The 16,799-nt window shown below is 44.8% G+C and overlaps 1 protein-coding gene across 2 annotated transcripts in view; it reads left to right on the top strand.

Annotated features, from left to right (window-relative positions):
• Positions 1-16,799, top strand: part of tdp1 (tyrosyl-DNA phosphodiesterase 1) — a 143,160-nt gene that overhangs the window by 2,007 nt on the left and 124,354 nt on the right. For both annotated transcript variants that reach the window (XM_068038250.1, XM_068038249.1), the window contains exons 3-4: positions 7,931-7,974; positions 9,206-9,261. In XM_068038250.1, coding sequence (XP_067894351.1) covers positions 7,931-7,974; positions 9,206-9,261 — 100 coding nt within the window. The remainder of the gene's footprint in view (positions 1-7,930; positions 7,975-9,205; positions 9,262-16,799) is intronic.

Genomic DNA, 16,799 nt, shown 5'->3' with positions numbered 1-16,799 from the left:
GGTTAGATGACAGAGAGTGGGAGGCTTGTGCGGAGCCGTAAAACCAAAATGGGCCAAGATGCCTGCATCTCTGCTGTCGACTTTGTGTAACTATTTTAAAGAGTAGGTGAGTGCTGCCTGGTATCCTGGTCAATATTTATCTTCCAGCCAATATCACTTGAAAAAAAAATTTATTTGGTCATTATCTCGTCACTGCTTTTGGGATCTTGCTGTGTGTAAATTGGCTGCTGCATTTCCAACATTACAACAATGACTGCACTTCAGAAGTACTTCATTGGCTGTAAAGTGCTTTGGGACGTCCTGTGGTCATGAAAGGTGCTATATAAATGCAAGTCTTTTTCCCTTCCTCCACACTTCCAGACTTGCTCACTGAGACCAGTGGTAGCACATTTTATTACTATTCTATCTAAGACAGGCTACATCACTGCAGAAATGTTTGTCATATTTAAATTTCCAAAAGACAACACCTCTTACAATGCAGCACTCCCTCAGTATTACACAGGGAGTGTTAGCTGGATTTTGTGCTCAAGCATCTGGAGTGAGGCTTGAACTCACAACTTTCTGACTCAGAGGTGAGAGTGCTACCCACTGAGCTATCTTGTGATCTGAACCACAGTCAGTCAGTCCTGACCGGTCAGTGTTACGACCGAGGTGGGAGGAGTGCACTGTCTTTTCTAGTTCCGCTTCTCCACAGGTCACAACATATATATTTTCAAATGTTTACCCAGTTACCAATGCGGTCAATCATATACGCTTTATCCCAGCAGCACAGTGGCGCAGTGGTTGGCACCGCAGCCTCACAGCTCCAGCTTCAGTTCTGGGTACTGCCTGTGCAGAGTTTGCAAGTTCTCCCTGTGTCGGCGTGGGTTTCCTCCCACAGCCAAAGACTTGCAGGTTGATAGGTAAATTGGCCATTGTAAATTGCCCCTAGTGTAGGTAGGTGGTAGGAGAATGGTGGGGATGTGGTAGAGAATATGGGGTTAATGTAGGATTAGTATAAATGGGTGGTTGTTGGTCGGCACAGACTTGGTGGGCCGAAGGGCCTGTTTCAGTGCTGTATCTCGAAATAAATAAAAAAAATAAAATAAAATGCACCAACCAGGTTTCTTTAATAAACAACAAAATTATCAGCTTATTATCAAACAACACTTATCCAGTAACGAAGCAAAGCATTAACACACAGATTGAAATATGAAAGTTCCCTTTTTAAATTCCCCACACACACTGAAAAAATACAGAAATTCTCTCTTTAGAGCTCTGTTACAAAAAAAAAGCCAAAAAAAGAATAAAAGCAAAATACTGCGGATGCTGGAAATCTGAAATAAAGACAAGAAATGCTGGAATCACTCAGCAGGTCTGGCAGCATCTGTGGAAAGAGAAGCAGAGTTAACGTTTCGGGTCAGTGACCCTTCTTCGGAACTGACAAATATTAGAAAAGTCACAGATTATAAGCAAGTGAGGTGGGGGTGGGGCAAGAGATAACAAAGGAGAAGGTGTAGATTGGACCAGGCCACAAAGCTGACCAAAAGGTCACGGAGCAAAGGCAAACAATATGTTAATGGTGTGTTGAAAGACAAAGCATTAGTACAGATTAGGTGTAAATACACTGAATATTGAACAGCAGCAAGTGCAAACCTGAAAAAAAACAGTGGGTAAGCAAACTGAACAAACTAAGATGAAATGAAATAAATGCAAAAAAAAATTGTAAAAAAAAAGGAAGAAAAAATAACTAAAAATGAAAGTAAAATGGGGGGCTGTCATGCTCTGAAATTATTGAACTCAATGTTCAGTCCGGCAGGCTGTAGTGTGCCTAATTGGTAGATGAGATGCTGTTCCTCGAGCTTGTGTTGATGTTCACTGGAACACTGCAGCAATCCCAGGACAGATGTGAGCATGAGAGCAAAAAAAGAATACTTTGGCCAAATACTTGCTAATTCTTGAAGAAAAAAGAGAAGATATGGAAAGATCTCAGTTGTCCTTTTTTGGTCTGGCATCCCAAATATGTGTCACTGGGATCTTTTTAGACCAGTTCTTTTCAGGTGATGTTGAGGATCAGTTTGGCAAGCTTTCTAGGAGAAATGCAGCATTCAGGGTTTCTGGCAGGCTTTTCAGGAGAAATGCATCATCAATTTCTCTATTTCTTACACTTGATTCTCAGGAGGTTCTCAAAGAGATGGAAGAGGATGAGCTGATGGTGGCTGTTCTCTTGGCTGGTTTTCTCCAACTGTCTTAAAAACAGTTCACATCCCAGCACGCTGTTCAAAGTGAACATTTTTCTCTTTTTTTCTTATCTAAACTAAAGAATTTTAATTGGTGTTCGTGTTATTGAAATAATAAGAATAAGAATCTTCTGAAACTCAGGTAATTTATTAGTAAGGTTTTAATAGTATTGGTAAGGTTTACTAGCAGTAGTAAAGCATAGTAGTAGTGGATCTTGGTGATAGTGGAGTCTATTAATTATACACCAACTAAGAATAATAAATTAACACATAATAAAGATGGCAGGGCAGGTGATGTGTGACAGCTGCAGAACGTGGGAGCTCATGGACGCCTGTGTGATCCAAGGCAAACACACCCGCATTAAGTATCTGCAACTGGAGAACTTTGGCTCAGAGCCATTGAGCTGGAGTCCGAGCTGCAGACACTGCGACACATCAGGGAGGAGGAAAGTTACCTGGACACTTATTTCCAGGAGGCGGTCACGCCCCTTAGGATAGGGTCATCTGATTTGGTCCATGATCAGGGAGAGGAGAGTGTGACTGCGATGAGGCAACGTAGAAGTGAAGGAGCCTCAGCCTTTGCAATTGTACAACAGGTTTGAGGTTCTAGCAACCTGTGTGGATGAAAGTGGGAGTTGCAAGGTGGATGGGCGAACTGACCATGGCAGCATGGTAGAGCAAGCCATTCAAGCGGGGGGGGCAGGGGGCGGGTTAATAGGAATGTAGTGGTAGTAGGGGATAGACACAGTCCTCTGCAGCCGAGAGCGAGAGTCCAGAAGGCTGTTGCCTGCCAAGGTTCGAGACATCTGCTCTGGGCTGGAGAGGAACCTGCAGTGGGAGGGGGAGGATCCAGTTGTCGTTGTCCGCGCAGGTACCAATGACATAGGTAGGACTAGGAAAGAGGTTCTGCTTGGAGAGTATGAGCAGCTAGGGGCTAAATTAAAAAGCAGAACCTCCAAGGTAATAATCTTTGGATTATTACCTGAGCCACGAGCAAATTGGAATAGAGTAAATAAGATTAGAGAGTTAAATGCATGGCTCAAACATTGGTGTGGGAGAAATGGGTTTTGATTCATGGGGCACTGGCACCGGTACTGGGGAAAGTGGGAGCTGTACCGTTGGGACAGTCTTCACCTGAACCATGCTGGGCCCAGTGTTCTGGTGAGTCATATAACTAGGGCGGTAGAGAAGGCTTTAAAATAAATAGTGGGGGGAAAGGATCAAGTGAGGGAAGATGCGATAAATAAGAGAGAGAACAAGGTAGCAATAAGGGAATTGATAATCTGGGTGTGACAAGAAGGGACAGAGTGTACAAACCTAAGAGTGCACCAGCAGGTAAGGCTGGAAGTTGCGAAAATAATGAAAGGCAGAATTAAAGGCACTCTATCTGAATGCACAGATTCAACAAGGTAGATGAATTGATGGCACAAATAGAAGTAAACAGTTATGATCTAATTTTGGAGACATGGCTGCAGGGTGACCAAGGCTGAGAACTGAATGTTTATGAAGGATAGGCAAAAAGGAAAAGGAGGTGGGGTAGCGCTGTTAATAACGGATGAGATCAGTACATTCGTGAGCGAGGATCTTCGGTCAGAAGATCAGTTTGGGTAGAGCTAAGAAACAGCAAGTGGCAGCATACATTGTTTATACACCAAACAGCAGTGGTAATGTAGGCACGGTATAAATCAGGAAATTAGAAGTGCATGTAACAAGGGTAATGCACTAATCATGGGGGACTTCAATCTACATATAGACTGGGTAAATCTAATTAGCACTAATGTTGTGGAGGACGAATTTCTGGAATGTATACGAGATGGTTTTCTAGAACAGTGTGCTGAGGAACCAGGAACTAGAGAACAAGCTACTTTAGATCTAGTATTGTGCAATGAGTAAGGGCTAATTAATCTCGTTATAAAGGAGCCTCTAGGGAAGACTGACCATAATATGATAGAATTATACATTAAGTTTGAAAGTGATGTAGTTCAATCTGAAACTAGGGTCTTAAATCTAAACTATGGAAACTACGATGGTATGAGGGACAAGTTGGCTGTGGTAGATTGGGAAACTACATTAGAAGGTATGATGGTAGACAGGCAATGGCTAGCATTTGAAGAATTCATACATGATTTAAAACAAATTTACATTCCTTTGAGGCACAAAACTCCAATAAGGAAGGTGATCAACTATGGCTAATAAGAAAAGTTAAAAATTGCATCAGATCAAAGCAAGAAGCTTAAAAAGTTACCAAAAAGGTAATAAACCTGAGGATTGGGAGCATTTTAGAATTCAGCAAAGGAGGTCCAAGAAACTGATAAAGAAAGAGAAAATAGAATATGAAAATAAACTAGTGAGAAACATACAAACAGACTGTAAAAGCTTCTATAGGTATGTACAAAGGAAAATATTAGCAAAGACAAATGTGGGCCCATTACAGGCAGAGACAGAGGATTTATAATGGGGAATAAGGAAATGGCAGAGAAACTAAACAAATACTTTGTGTCTGTCTTCACGCAAGAAGATACAAATAACCTCCCTGGAATACTAGAGAACCAAGGGACTAGTGAGAAAGAGGAACTGAAAGAAATTAGTATTAGTGAAAAAGTAGTACTGGTGAAATTAATGGGTCTGCCAGTTGATAAATCTGCTGGACCTGATGATTTACATCCCAGAGTGTTGAAATAGGCAGCTGTAGAGATAGTGGATGCATTGATGGTCATCCTCCAAAGTTCTGTAGGTACTGGAATGATTTCTGCAGACTGGAAGGTAGCAAATGTAACCCCACTATTTAAGAAAGGAAGGAGACAGAACGGGGAACTACAGACCTGTTAGCCTGACATCAGTAGTGGGGAAAATGCTAGAACCTGTTATAAAGGATGTGATAACTGGACACTTAATTAATGGTAGGATTGGGCAGGGTCAACATGGATTTATGAACGGGAAAATCATGTTTGACAAACCTGTTGGAGTTCTTGGAGGATGTAACTAGAAGAATAGACAAGAGAGAACCAGTGGATGAGGTGTATTTGGATTTTCAGAAGGCTTTTGATAAGGTCCCACAGAGGAGGTTAGTCAACGAAATTAGAGCACATGGGATTGGGGGTGATATACTGCAATGGATTGAGAATTGGTTAACGGGTAGAAAACAGAGAGTAAGAATAAACGGGTCATTCTCGGGTTGGCAGTCTGTGACTGGTGGGGTACTGCAGGGATCAGTGCTTGGGCCCCAGCTATTCACAATCTATATCAATAATTTAGATGTGGGGACCAAATGTAATATTTCCAGGTTTGCTGATGACACAAAACTAGGTGGGAATGTGAGTTGTGAGAACGATGCAAAGAGGCCTCAAGGGGATTTAGACAGGCTGAGTGAGTGGACAAGAACATGGCAGATGGAATATAATGTGGAAAAATGTGGTTATCCAGTTTGGCAGGAAAAACACAAATCCAGAGTATTTCTTAAACGGTGAGAGATTGAGATTTGTTGATGTCCAAATGGACCTGGGTGTCCTTGTTCATAAGTCGCTGAATGCTGACATGCAGGTGCAGCAAGCAATTAGGAAGTCAAATGGTATGTTAGCCTTTATTGCAAGGGGATTTGAGTACAAGAGTAAAGATGTTTTGCTGCAATTGTATAGAGCCTTGGTGAGACCGCACCTGCAGTATTGTGCACAGTTTTGGTCTCCTTACCTAAGGAAGGATACACTTGCCATAGAGGGAGTGCAACAAAGGTTCACCAGACTGATCCCTGGGATGGTGGGATTGTCTTATGAGGAGAGATTGAGGAGACTGTGCCAGAGTTTAGAGGAATGAGAGGTGATCTCATTGAAGCATAAAGAATTCTTGCAGGGCTCGACAGGGTTGATGCAGGAAGGATGTTTCCCCTGGCTGGGCGGGTCTAGAACAAGGGAACACAGTTCCAGAATAAGAGGTGGGTCATTTAGGACTGAGATGAGCAGGAATTTCTTCACTCAGAGGGTGAATCTTTGGAATTCTCTACCCCAGAGGGCTGTGAAGGCTCAGTCATTGAGTATATTCAAGACAAATCGATAGATTTCTAGATATCAAAGATATCAAGGGATATGGGCATTGTGTGGGAAAATGAGATTGAGGTAGAAGATCAGTCAAAATCGTATTGAATGGTGGAGCATGCTCGAAGGGCCGAATGGCCGCCTCCTATTTCCTATGTTCCAATGTAATTCCTCCTACTTCAACAACAACAACAACAACAACTTGCAGTTATGTAGCGTCTTTAACATAGTAAACTGTAGTCGCAAGGCGCTTCACAGGAATGCCGTCAAAGCAAAATTTGACACTGTTTCGGACAGCCTGGTCAAAGAGAGAGGTTTTAAGGAGCATCTTAAAGGAGGAGAGCGTAGTAGAGAGTCAGAGAGGTTTAGGGAGGGAATTCCAGAGCTTAGGGGTAATGAATTCCACAAAGCCTTGTTGTTTGCAGCTAATTTAAAACAAAGTGACTCCTGACAGTGCAGTGGCCCGCTGATGTCATCAGAGCACTGCAAGCTGCGCACATGTGCAAACGGTCTCCTGCGCTCTGAAATGCTGCACATATGCAGCCTACATCTTGCCTTGCCAGGACTTACTGGTGCATGGGCAGAAAAACGCTCTCCCCCCTCGGTCACTCACTCCAAGCCACTCGCTCTTCGCTTCCTCCCCCCACTGTCCGGCCGCTCGCTCCCCCCACCCCTCCCACTCTCTGGCCACTTGCTCCCTGCGTTCTCCCTCCCCTTCCCCCCCCACAACTATCCCTCCAGACGTTGGCTCTAGGCCGTGAACCGCTTCCCTCCTCTCAGCCATTGACTCCGCCCGAAGAAGCAAAGCGGGCCATGAGGGGTGACGGGGCGATGTAGGAGTGAGTGGCCAAGAGGAGGGAAGTGGCGCGGCCTAGAGCTAGTGTCTGGAGGAATGGGGGGGTGGGGGGGAAGCAGGGAGTGGGCAGCCGGAGAGCAGGATGCGGGAGGAGTGAGCAGCTGGAGAGCGGGATAGTGGGGTGGTGGGGGGAAGCGGGGTGTGAGTGGCCGGAGAGCGGGATAGGGGGGCGGGGAATGAGCGGCTGGAGAACGGGATGCCACTGAAACCTCTCAGAATTATGGAGGGTGTGCAGCACTGTCAGAGGTGCTGTCTTTCTGATGAGACTTTAAACAGCACAATGTTCTCCGTGTATCAAACGTGTCCATTGTGTGCGTCCATGGGTTGAAGTTGTTTGTGATAAATTGAGCAGCGCCATCTTTAATCCTGGCAGCAGCCTGAATGTCGCAGACAGTGACATTTCAGTGGATGAGGCTGCATTTGTGCATGTGCTAGTACAGCGCCACCTAGTGGGTGCGTTGTCAGCAAACGCAGCTAATTTTAAATGACTGAGCGAAGGAAGGAATAGTTAACTGTACTTGCTCCTTTCACTGTAAATCTTGGTCCAGAACTACACAGTCGATGCAACTAAGGTGTTCATATTGGGTTTCAGAGAGCAGAGGCTTTGGTGATTTTAAAAAAACTGGAATTTTAATGAATATATTTCAGGGACAGTGATCAGGAAATCATCAATTTCATGTGTTTTCTTTTGCAGAACTTCCTAAATGTGTCTTCATTTCCCATCGTTTCTCTGTGGTACATTTTAAGTCTTGTTAATGGACTCTTTACTGCACAGTAGCTTAAAAAATCTCAAAATGATGCAAGTTATTTTTTAAAATCTCTTTCAGATATTTTATCTCCACTCTTTGGGACGATCAAAGCTTCTGCTCAGGTGAGAAGACTCCTGTTTGGTACAGATCTAGCAGGGCGGGGTCAGACTGAGGTCACACACATATGGGGAAAAGAAGCTGGGATTGTTCTCAGATCAGAGAAGATTAAAGGGAGGTTTAATGGAGGTGTTCAAAATCAGAATTGGGTTTTGACGGAGTAAATGAAGAGAAACTGTTTCTGGGGTCGGTAACCAGAGGCGACAGATTTAAGGTGATTGGCAAAAAAAAACCAGAGAGAAATGAGGCGACGTTATTTCGCAAAGCAAACTACTTTAATCTGGAGCACGCTGACTGGAAGCATGCTGGGAGCAGATTTAATTGTAAGTTTCTAAAGGGAATTCAATAAATTCTTGAAAAGGAGAAATTTGCAGGCGATGGGGCAAGAGCAGGGGAGTGGAACTAATTGGATAGTTCTTTCAAAGAGCTGGCACAGGCACAATGGGCCAAATGGCCTCCTTTTGTGCTGTAAGATTTTGTAACAAACAGTTCCAGCTGTTGGTAATTCTCTGAGTAAACAATTTCTGTCCAGCATCTGTATTAAACTTGCCATTTCCAGCCATGCACTCCATTAGCTTGCAGTCCTGATATATTTTAAAGTATTGTTCTGGGTTGACATTCTCTAACCCATTTCATATCTTCTGCAAGTCCATAAGGTTCCCTTTCATGGGTCGGTTAGAAACAGACGAGCCTGAACTTGACGTTACTCCTCATCGCTCTTCTCTCTACAACTCTTTGTGTCTTTTTTTCTAATATGTGCATTGGTAACCTCCCAAACCCAGGATCTCTGCCAACTAGCAGGACAGGAGCACATGGGAACGCCATCACCTCCAAGATCCTCTCCAAGTCACACACCATCCTGACTTGGAACTATATCGCCGTTCCTTCACTGTCACTGGGTCAAAATCCTGCAACTCCCTTCCCAACAGCACTGTGGGTGTACCTACACCACATGGACTGCAGCGGTTCAAGAAGGCAGCTCACCACCACCTTCTCAAGGGGCAACTGGGAGATGGACAGTAAATGCTGGCATTGCCAGCGATGTCCTCAGGCCCAAGAATGTTCTTTTTTATTAAATGCAGTAAATAAACCGTTAAAATGTGACAATTATTAGAATGGATTGCAGATGAATCCTTCACGTTTCTGACGTTTCTAACCCAGAGTTCCATCTGACACAGGGCTTTGAAGGAGAGATTTTTTTTGCCATGACCAATAATGAATATTTTTACCTTTCAGTTTAATTACTGCATTGATATTCCTTGGTTGGTGAAGCAATACCCAGACGAATTCAGGTGAGTCTCCATTACTTCTGTGCCGAGGCAGTTAAACATGCAAAGGTTCCAGTAACCCCCCCTGCTTTTTGCTGGAAGTGGTGCAAATCTCGGGTAAAGTTATTGTTTGTCCCTTGACAAACATTGCTAAAAGCAGATGATCTGATCATTATTACATTGCTGTTTGTAGGAACATAGGAGCAGGAGTAGGCCATTCAGCCCATCGAGCCTGCCCCGCCGTTCAATGCGATCATAGCTGATCATCTAATTCAATGCCTTTTTCCCCACACTATCCTCATTATCCCTTTATGTCATTGGTGTTCAGAAATCTGTCAATCTCTGCTTTAAACATACTCAATGACCTGAGCTTCCACAGCCCTCTGGGGTAGAGAATTCCAAAGATTCACAGCCCTCTGAGTAAAGAAATTTCTCCTCATCTCTGTCCTAAGTAGCTTCGCCCTTATTTTGAAATTGTGACCCCTGGTTCTAGACACCTCAACCAGGGGAAACATCTTAGCTGCATCTACCCTGTCTATCCCTTTAAGTATTTTGTAGGTTTCAATGAGATCACCTCTCATTCTTAGAAACGCTAGAGAATACAAACCTAGTTTCCCCAATCTCTCTTCATAGGACAGTCCCACCATCCCGGGAACAAGTCTGGTGAATCTTCATTGCACTCCCTCGATGGCAATAATATCCTTCCTAAAGTAAGGGGACCAAAATTGCACAATTACTCCAGGTGCGGTCTAACCAAGGTTCTATACAATTGAAGCTAGACCTCACTACTCCTGTATTCAAAATCCTCTTGCAATAAAGGCCAGTGAAGGCCATTTGCCTTCTTAATTGCTTGCTGCACCTGCATGTTAACTTTCAGTGACTTACTGACCAGGACACCCAGGTCCCTTTGCACATCTACACTTTCTAAACTCTTACCATTTAAGAAATACTCTGCACATCTGTTCCTCCTACCAAAGTGGATAACCTCACATTTTTCCACATTATATTCCATCTGCCACTTTCTTGCTCACTCACTAAGTCTGTCCAAATCCCCTTCAAACTCCTTTGCACTTTCCTTACAACACACATTCCCACCTAGTTTTGTGTCATCTGCGAACTTGAAAATATTACATTTGGTCCCCGCATCCAAATCATTGATATATATTGTGAACAGCTTGGGCCCAAGCACTGATCCCTGCAGTACCCCATTAATCACAGCCTGCCAATGCGAGAATGACCCGTTTATTCCTACTCTGTTTTCCACCTGTTAACCAATCCTTAATCCATGCCATTTTATTACCTTCTATTCCATGTGCTTTAATTTTGCTAACCAACCTCCTGAGGGGGACTTTATCAGAAGCCTTCTGAAAATCCAAGTATACCACGTTCACCGACTCCTCTTTATCAATTCTGTTAGCAACATCCTCAAAAAACTCCAACAGGTTCATCAAACATGATTTCCCAATCATAAATCCATGTTGACTCTACCCAATCAGATCATTATTATCCAAGTGTTCATTTATCACATCGGTTAAAATAGATTCTAGCATTTTCCCAACGACTGATGTAAGACTAACAGGTCTGTAATTCCTTGTTTTCTCTCTTCCCTCCCTTCTTAAATAGTGGGGTGACACTTGCTACCTTCCAATCTGCAGGAACCGTTCCAGAATCTATAGAATTTTGGAAGTAGATGCATTGGTGATCATCTATCTCCATAGCTACCTCTTTCAACACTCTGGGATGTAGAATATCAAGTCCTGGGAACTTGTCAACCTTCAGCCCTGTTAATTTCTCCAATACAACCTTCTTACTAATAATAATTTCCTTCAATTTCTTATTCTGTCTAATCCCTTGGATCTCTAATTCTGGGAGATTTCTTGTATCTTCCTCAGTGAAGACACACAAAGTAATCATTTAGCTTCGCTGCCATTTCTCCATTCGCCAGTATAAATTTTCCTGACTCTGCCTGTAATGGACCCACATTTGTCTTAGCCAAACATTTCCTTTTTATGTACCTATTGAAGCTTTTACAGTCCGTTTTTATATTTTTTGCTAACTTACATTCATATTCTATCCTCCCTTTCTTTATCAGTCTCTTCATCCTCCTTTGCTCTATTCTAAAATCCTCCCAGTCCTCAGGTTTACTACTATTTCTGCCAACTTTATAGGCCTTCTCTTTTAATCTTACACAATCCTTAACTTCCTTTGTTATCCATGGTTGACTCTGAGAGCTTGCTCTGCGCAATTGGGTGCCACATTCATTTTTTTTTTCTTTCACTGGATGTGGACATCGCTGGCTAAGCCAGCATTTGTTGCCCATCCCTACTTGCCCTTGAGAAGGTGGTGGTGAGCTGCCTCTTGAACTGCTACAAGTGTGGCATAGGTACACTCACAGTGCTGTGAGGGAGTGAGTTCCAGGATTTTGACCCAATGACAGTGAAGGAATGGCGATATAGTTCCAAGTCGGGATGGTGTGTGACTTGGAGGGGAACTTGCAGGTGGTGGTGTTCCCATGCATCTGCTGCCCTTGTCCTTCCAGGTGGTAGAGGTCACGGGTTTGGAAGGTGCTGTTGAAGGAGCCTTGGTGAGTTGCTACAGTGCATCTGCCACTGTGTGTCGGTGTGGAGGGAGTGAATGTTTAAGATGGTGGATGGGGTGTCAATCAAGCAGACTGCTTTGTCCTGGATGGTGTTGAGCTTCTTGAGTGCTGTTGGAGTTGCACCCATCCAGGCAAGTGGAGAGTATTCCATCAGTTGGGAGAGCTGTCCCACAAACTAGTCAAGCAACAGCCTGACATAGTCATACTCACGGAATCATACCTTACAGACAATGTCCCAGAGACTGCCATCACCATCCCCGGGTATGTCCTGTCCCACCGGCAGGACAGACCCAGCAGAGGTGGCGGCACAGTGGTATACAGTCGGGAGGGAGTTGCCCTGGGAGTCCAAAACATCCACTCTGGACCCCATGAAGTCTCATGGCATCAGATCAAACATGGACAAGGAAACCTCCTGCTGATTACCACCTACTGCCCTCCCTCAGCTGATGAGTCAGTACTCCTCCATGTTGAACACTTGCAGGAAGCAGTGAGGGTGACAAGGGCACAGAATGTACTCTGGGTGGGGGACTTCAATGTCCATCACTAAGGGTGGCTCGGTAGCACCACTACTGACCGAGCTGGCCGAGTACTAAAATATATACCTGCTAGACTGAGTATGCGGCAGGTGGTGAGGGAACCAAAGAGAGGGGAAAACATACTTGACCTCGTCCACACCAGTCTGCCTGCCACAGATGCATCTGTCAATGACTATTGGTAGGAGTGACCATCGCACAGTCATTGTGGAGACTAAGTCCCTCCATCGTGTTGTGTGGCACTATCACCGTGCTAAATGGGACAGATTTCGAACAGATCTAGCAATGCAAAACTGGGCATCCATGAGGCGCTGTGGGCCATCAGCAGCAGCAGAATTGTACTCAACCACAATCTGTAACCTCATGGCCCGGCATATCCCCCACTCTACCATGACCATCAAGCCTGGTTCAATGAAGAGTCCAGGAGGGCATGCCAAGTGCAGCACCTGGCATACCTCAAAATGAGGTGTAACTTGGTGAAGCTACAACTCAGGACTACTTGCATGCCCACCTGCACAAGCAGCATGCGATAGACAGAGCTAAGCGATCCCATAACCAATGGATCAGATCTAAGCTCTGCAGTCCTGCCACATCCAGCCGTGAATGGTGGTGGACAATTAAACAACTAACTGGAAGAGGTGGCTCCACAAATATCCCCGTCCTCAATGATGGGGGAGCCCAGCACATCAGTGCAAAAGATAAGGCTGAAGCATTTGCAACAATCTTCAGTCAGAAGTGCCGAGTTGATGATCCATCTCGGCCTCCTCCTGAAGTCCCCAACATCACAGATGCCAGACTTCAGCCAATTCGATTCACTCCGCGTGATATCAAGAAACGACTGAAGACATTGGATACTGCAAAGGCTGTGGGCCCTGACAATATTCCGGCAATAGTACTGAAGACCTGTGCTCCAGAACTTAGCACGCTCCTAGCCAAGCTGTTCCAGTACAGCTACAGCACTGGCATCTACCCTGCAATGTGGAAAATTGCCCAGGTATGTCCTGTACACAAAAAGCAGGACAAGTCCAACCCAGCCAATTGCTGCCCCATCAGTCTACACTCAATCATCAGTAAAGTGATGGAAGGTGTCATCAACAGTGCCATCAAGCGGCACTTGCTTAGCAATAACCTGCTCAGTGACGCTCAGTTTGGGTTCTTCCAGGGCCACTCAGCTCCTGACCTCATTACAGCCTTCGTTCAAACATGGACAAAAGAGCTGAACTCAAGAGATGAGGTGAGAATGACTGACCTTGACATCAAGGCAGCATTTGGCCGACTATGGCATCAAGGAGCCCTAGCAAAACTAAGGTCAATGGGAACCGGGGAAAACCCTCTGCTGGTTGGAGTCATACCTAGCGCAAAGGAAGATGGCTGTGGTTGTTGGAGGTCAATCATCTGAGCTCTAGGACATCACTGCAGGAGTTCCTCAGGTTAGTGTCCTAGGCCCAACCATCTTTAGCTGCTTCATCAATGACCTTCCTTCAATCATAAGGTCAGAAGTGGGAATGTTCACTGATGATTGCGCAATGTTCAGCACCATTCACGACTCCACAGATACTGAAGCAGTCAGTGTAGAAATGCAGCAAGACTTGGACAATATCCAGGCTTGGGCTGATAAGTGGCAAGTAACATTCGCGCCACACAAGTGCCAGGCAATGACCATCTCCAACAAGAGTGAATCTAACCATCTCCCCTTGACATTCAATGGCATTACCATTGCTGAATCCCCCACTATCAACATCCTAGGGGCCACCATTGACCAGAAACTGAACTGGAGTAGCTTTCTAAATACCGTGGCTACAAGAGCAGGTCAGAGGCTAGGAATCATGCGGCGAGTAACTCACCTCCTGACTCCCCAAAGACCGCCCACCATCTAAAAGGCACAAGTCAGGAGTGTGATGGAATACTCTCCACTTGCCTGGATGGGTGCAGCTCCAATGACACTCAAAAAGCTCGACATTATCCAGGACAAAGCAGCCCGCTTGATTGGCACACCATCCACAAACATTCACTCCCTCCACCACCGACGCACAGTGGCAGCAGTGTGTCCCATCGACAAGATGCACTGCAGCAATGCACCAAGTCTCCTTAGACAATGCCTTCCAAACCCGCGACCTCTACCAACTAGAAGGACAAGGGCAGCAAATGCATGGGAACACCACCACCTGCAAGTTCCCCTCCAAGTCACACACCATCCTGACTTGGAACTAAATCGCCGCTCCTTCACTGTCACTGGGTCAAAATCCTGGAACTCCCTTCCTAACAGCACTGTGGGTGTACCTACCCCATATGGACTGCAGCAGTTCAAGAAGGCAGCTTACCACCACCTTCTCAAGGGCAATTAGGGATGGGCAATAAATGCTGGCCTGGCCAGCGATGCCCACATCCCATGAATGAATAAAAAAAAATCCTGACTTACGAACATACATATTTGGAGCAGAAGTAGGCGATACGGTCCCTCTGGCCTGATCCGCCATTCAGTAAGATCATGGCTCATCTGTTTGTGTCTCGAATTCCACACTCCCACCTACCCCCGATAACCTTTGATATCCTTGCCTAACAAGAATCTATCGACCCTGCCTTAAAATTATTTAATAACCCCGCCTCCATCACCGTCTAAGGCAGAGAGTTCCAAGTCGCACAACCCTCTGAGAGAAAAAAATTCTCCTCATCTCTGTCCTAAAAGGGCAACCCCTAATTTTAAAACCGTACACCCTGGTTCTGGACTCCCCCACGAGGAAAGATCCTTTCCAAATCCACCTTATCAAGACTGTTCAGGATCTTATATACTTCAAACAAGTCTCCCCTCACTCTTCTAAACTCCAGTGAAAATAAGCCCAGTCTGTCCAACCTTTCCTTATAAGGCAAACCTGTTCATTCCAGGTATCAATGTAGTAAACCTCCTCTGAACCACCACCAATGCATTTTTGTCCTTCCTTCAGTAAGGAGACCAAAACTGCACACCGTATTCAAGATGTGATCTCACCAATGCTTTGTATAAATGAAGCATAACATCCTTACTTTTATTTTCAATTCCTCTCATAATAAAGGATAGCATTCCATTAGCCTTCTTTATTACTTGCTGTACCTGCATACAAACTTTTGCTTACTCATGCACTGGAACACCTAGATCCCTCTGCACCTCGGAATTCTGCAGTCGTTCTCCACTTAAGTAATACTCTGCTTTTTTATTCTTCCTGCCAAAGTGAACAACTTCACATTTCCCCACATTATACTCCACCTGCCCAATTTTTGACCGCTCACTCAACCTATCTATATCGGTCTGCCACCTCTTTATGTCCTTTTCACAACATACTTTCCTACCTATCTTTGTATCATCTGCAAATTTAGCTTCCATGTCATTGCTCCCCTCATCTAAGTCATTGATATAGATTGTAAAAGGTTGAGGTCCCAGCACAGACCCCTACGGGACTCCACTCGTCACATCCTGCCAATCAGAAAAGGACCCATTTATGCATCCTCTCTGTTTTCTGCCAGCCAGCCAATCTTCTATCCATGCTAATATGTTACCCCCTACACCATGAGCTCCTACTTTTTCAATAACCTTTTATGTGGCACCTTGTCAAATGCCTTCTGGAAATCCAAGTACAGTACATCAAGGGGCTCCCCTTTATCCACAGCACATTTCACTCGTTCAAAGAACTCTAATAAATTGGTTAAATATGACTTCCCTTTCACAAAACCATGCTGACTATTCCCGATTACCGTGAGTTTTTCTAAGTGCCCAGCTATAGCCTCTTTAATGATCAATTCTAATATCTTCCCTATGACAGACAACAAGCTAACTGGCCTATCGTTACCTGTTTCCTGTCTCTTTCCCCGCCCCGCCCCCCTTGAATAAAGGGGTTATATTTGCTACTTTCCAGTCTGATGGAACCTTTCCAGAATCGAGTGAATTTTGAAAAATTAACACCAACAAATCTACGACCTCATTAGCCACCTCTTTTAAGACCCTAGGAAGAAGCCCACCCTTGTCAGTCCGCAGCTCCATCTTGTACCTTGGACAGGCTTTGCAAAGTCAGGAGGGAGTTATTCGCCGCAGAATTCCTAGCCTCTGATTTGCTCATAACCGCAGTATTTATATGACTGCTCCAGTTAAGTTACTGGTCAATGGTGACCCTCAGGATGTTGATGGTGGGGGATTCAGCGATGGTAATGCTGTCAAATGTCAAGGGGAGATGGTTAAATTCTTTCTTCTTGGAGATGGTTATTTCCTCTCACTTGTGTGGTGTGAATGTTACTTGCCACTTATCAGCCCTAGCCTGGACATTGTCCAGGTCTTGCTGCATGTGGACATGGACTGCTTCAGTATCTGAGGAGTTGCGAATGGTGTTGAACATTGTGCAATCATCAGTGTACATCCCCACTTCTGACCTTGTGATGGAGGGAAGGTCATTAATGAAGCAGGT

The sequence above is a fragment of the Heterodontus francisci genome, chromosome 9, assembly GCF_036365525.1.
Source record: "Heterodontus francisci isolate sHetFra1 chromosome 9, sHetFra1.hap1, whole genome shotgun sequence".
NCBI lineage: Eukaryota > Metazoa > Chordata > Chondrichthyes > Heterodontiformes > Heterodontidae > Heterodontus > Heterodontus francisci.
Note: the sequence above shows the minus strand (reverse complement) of the source record. Positions and strands in the feature narration are given on the sequence as shown.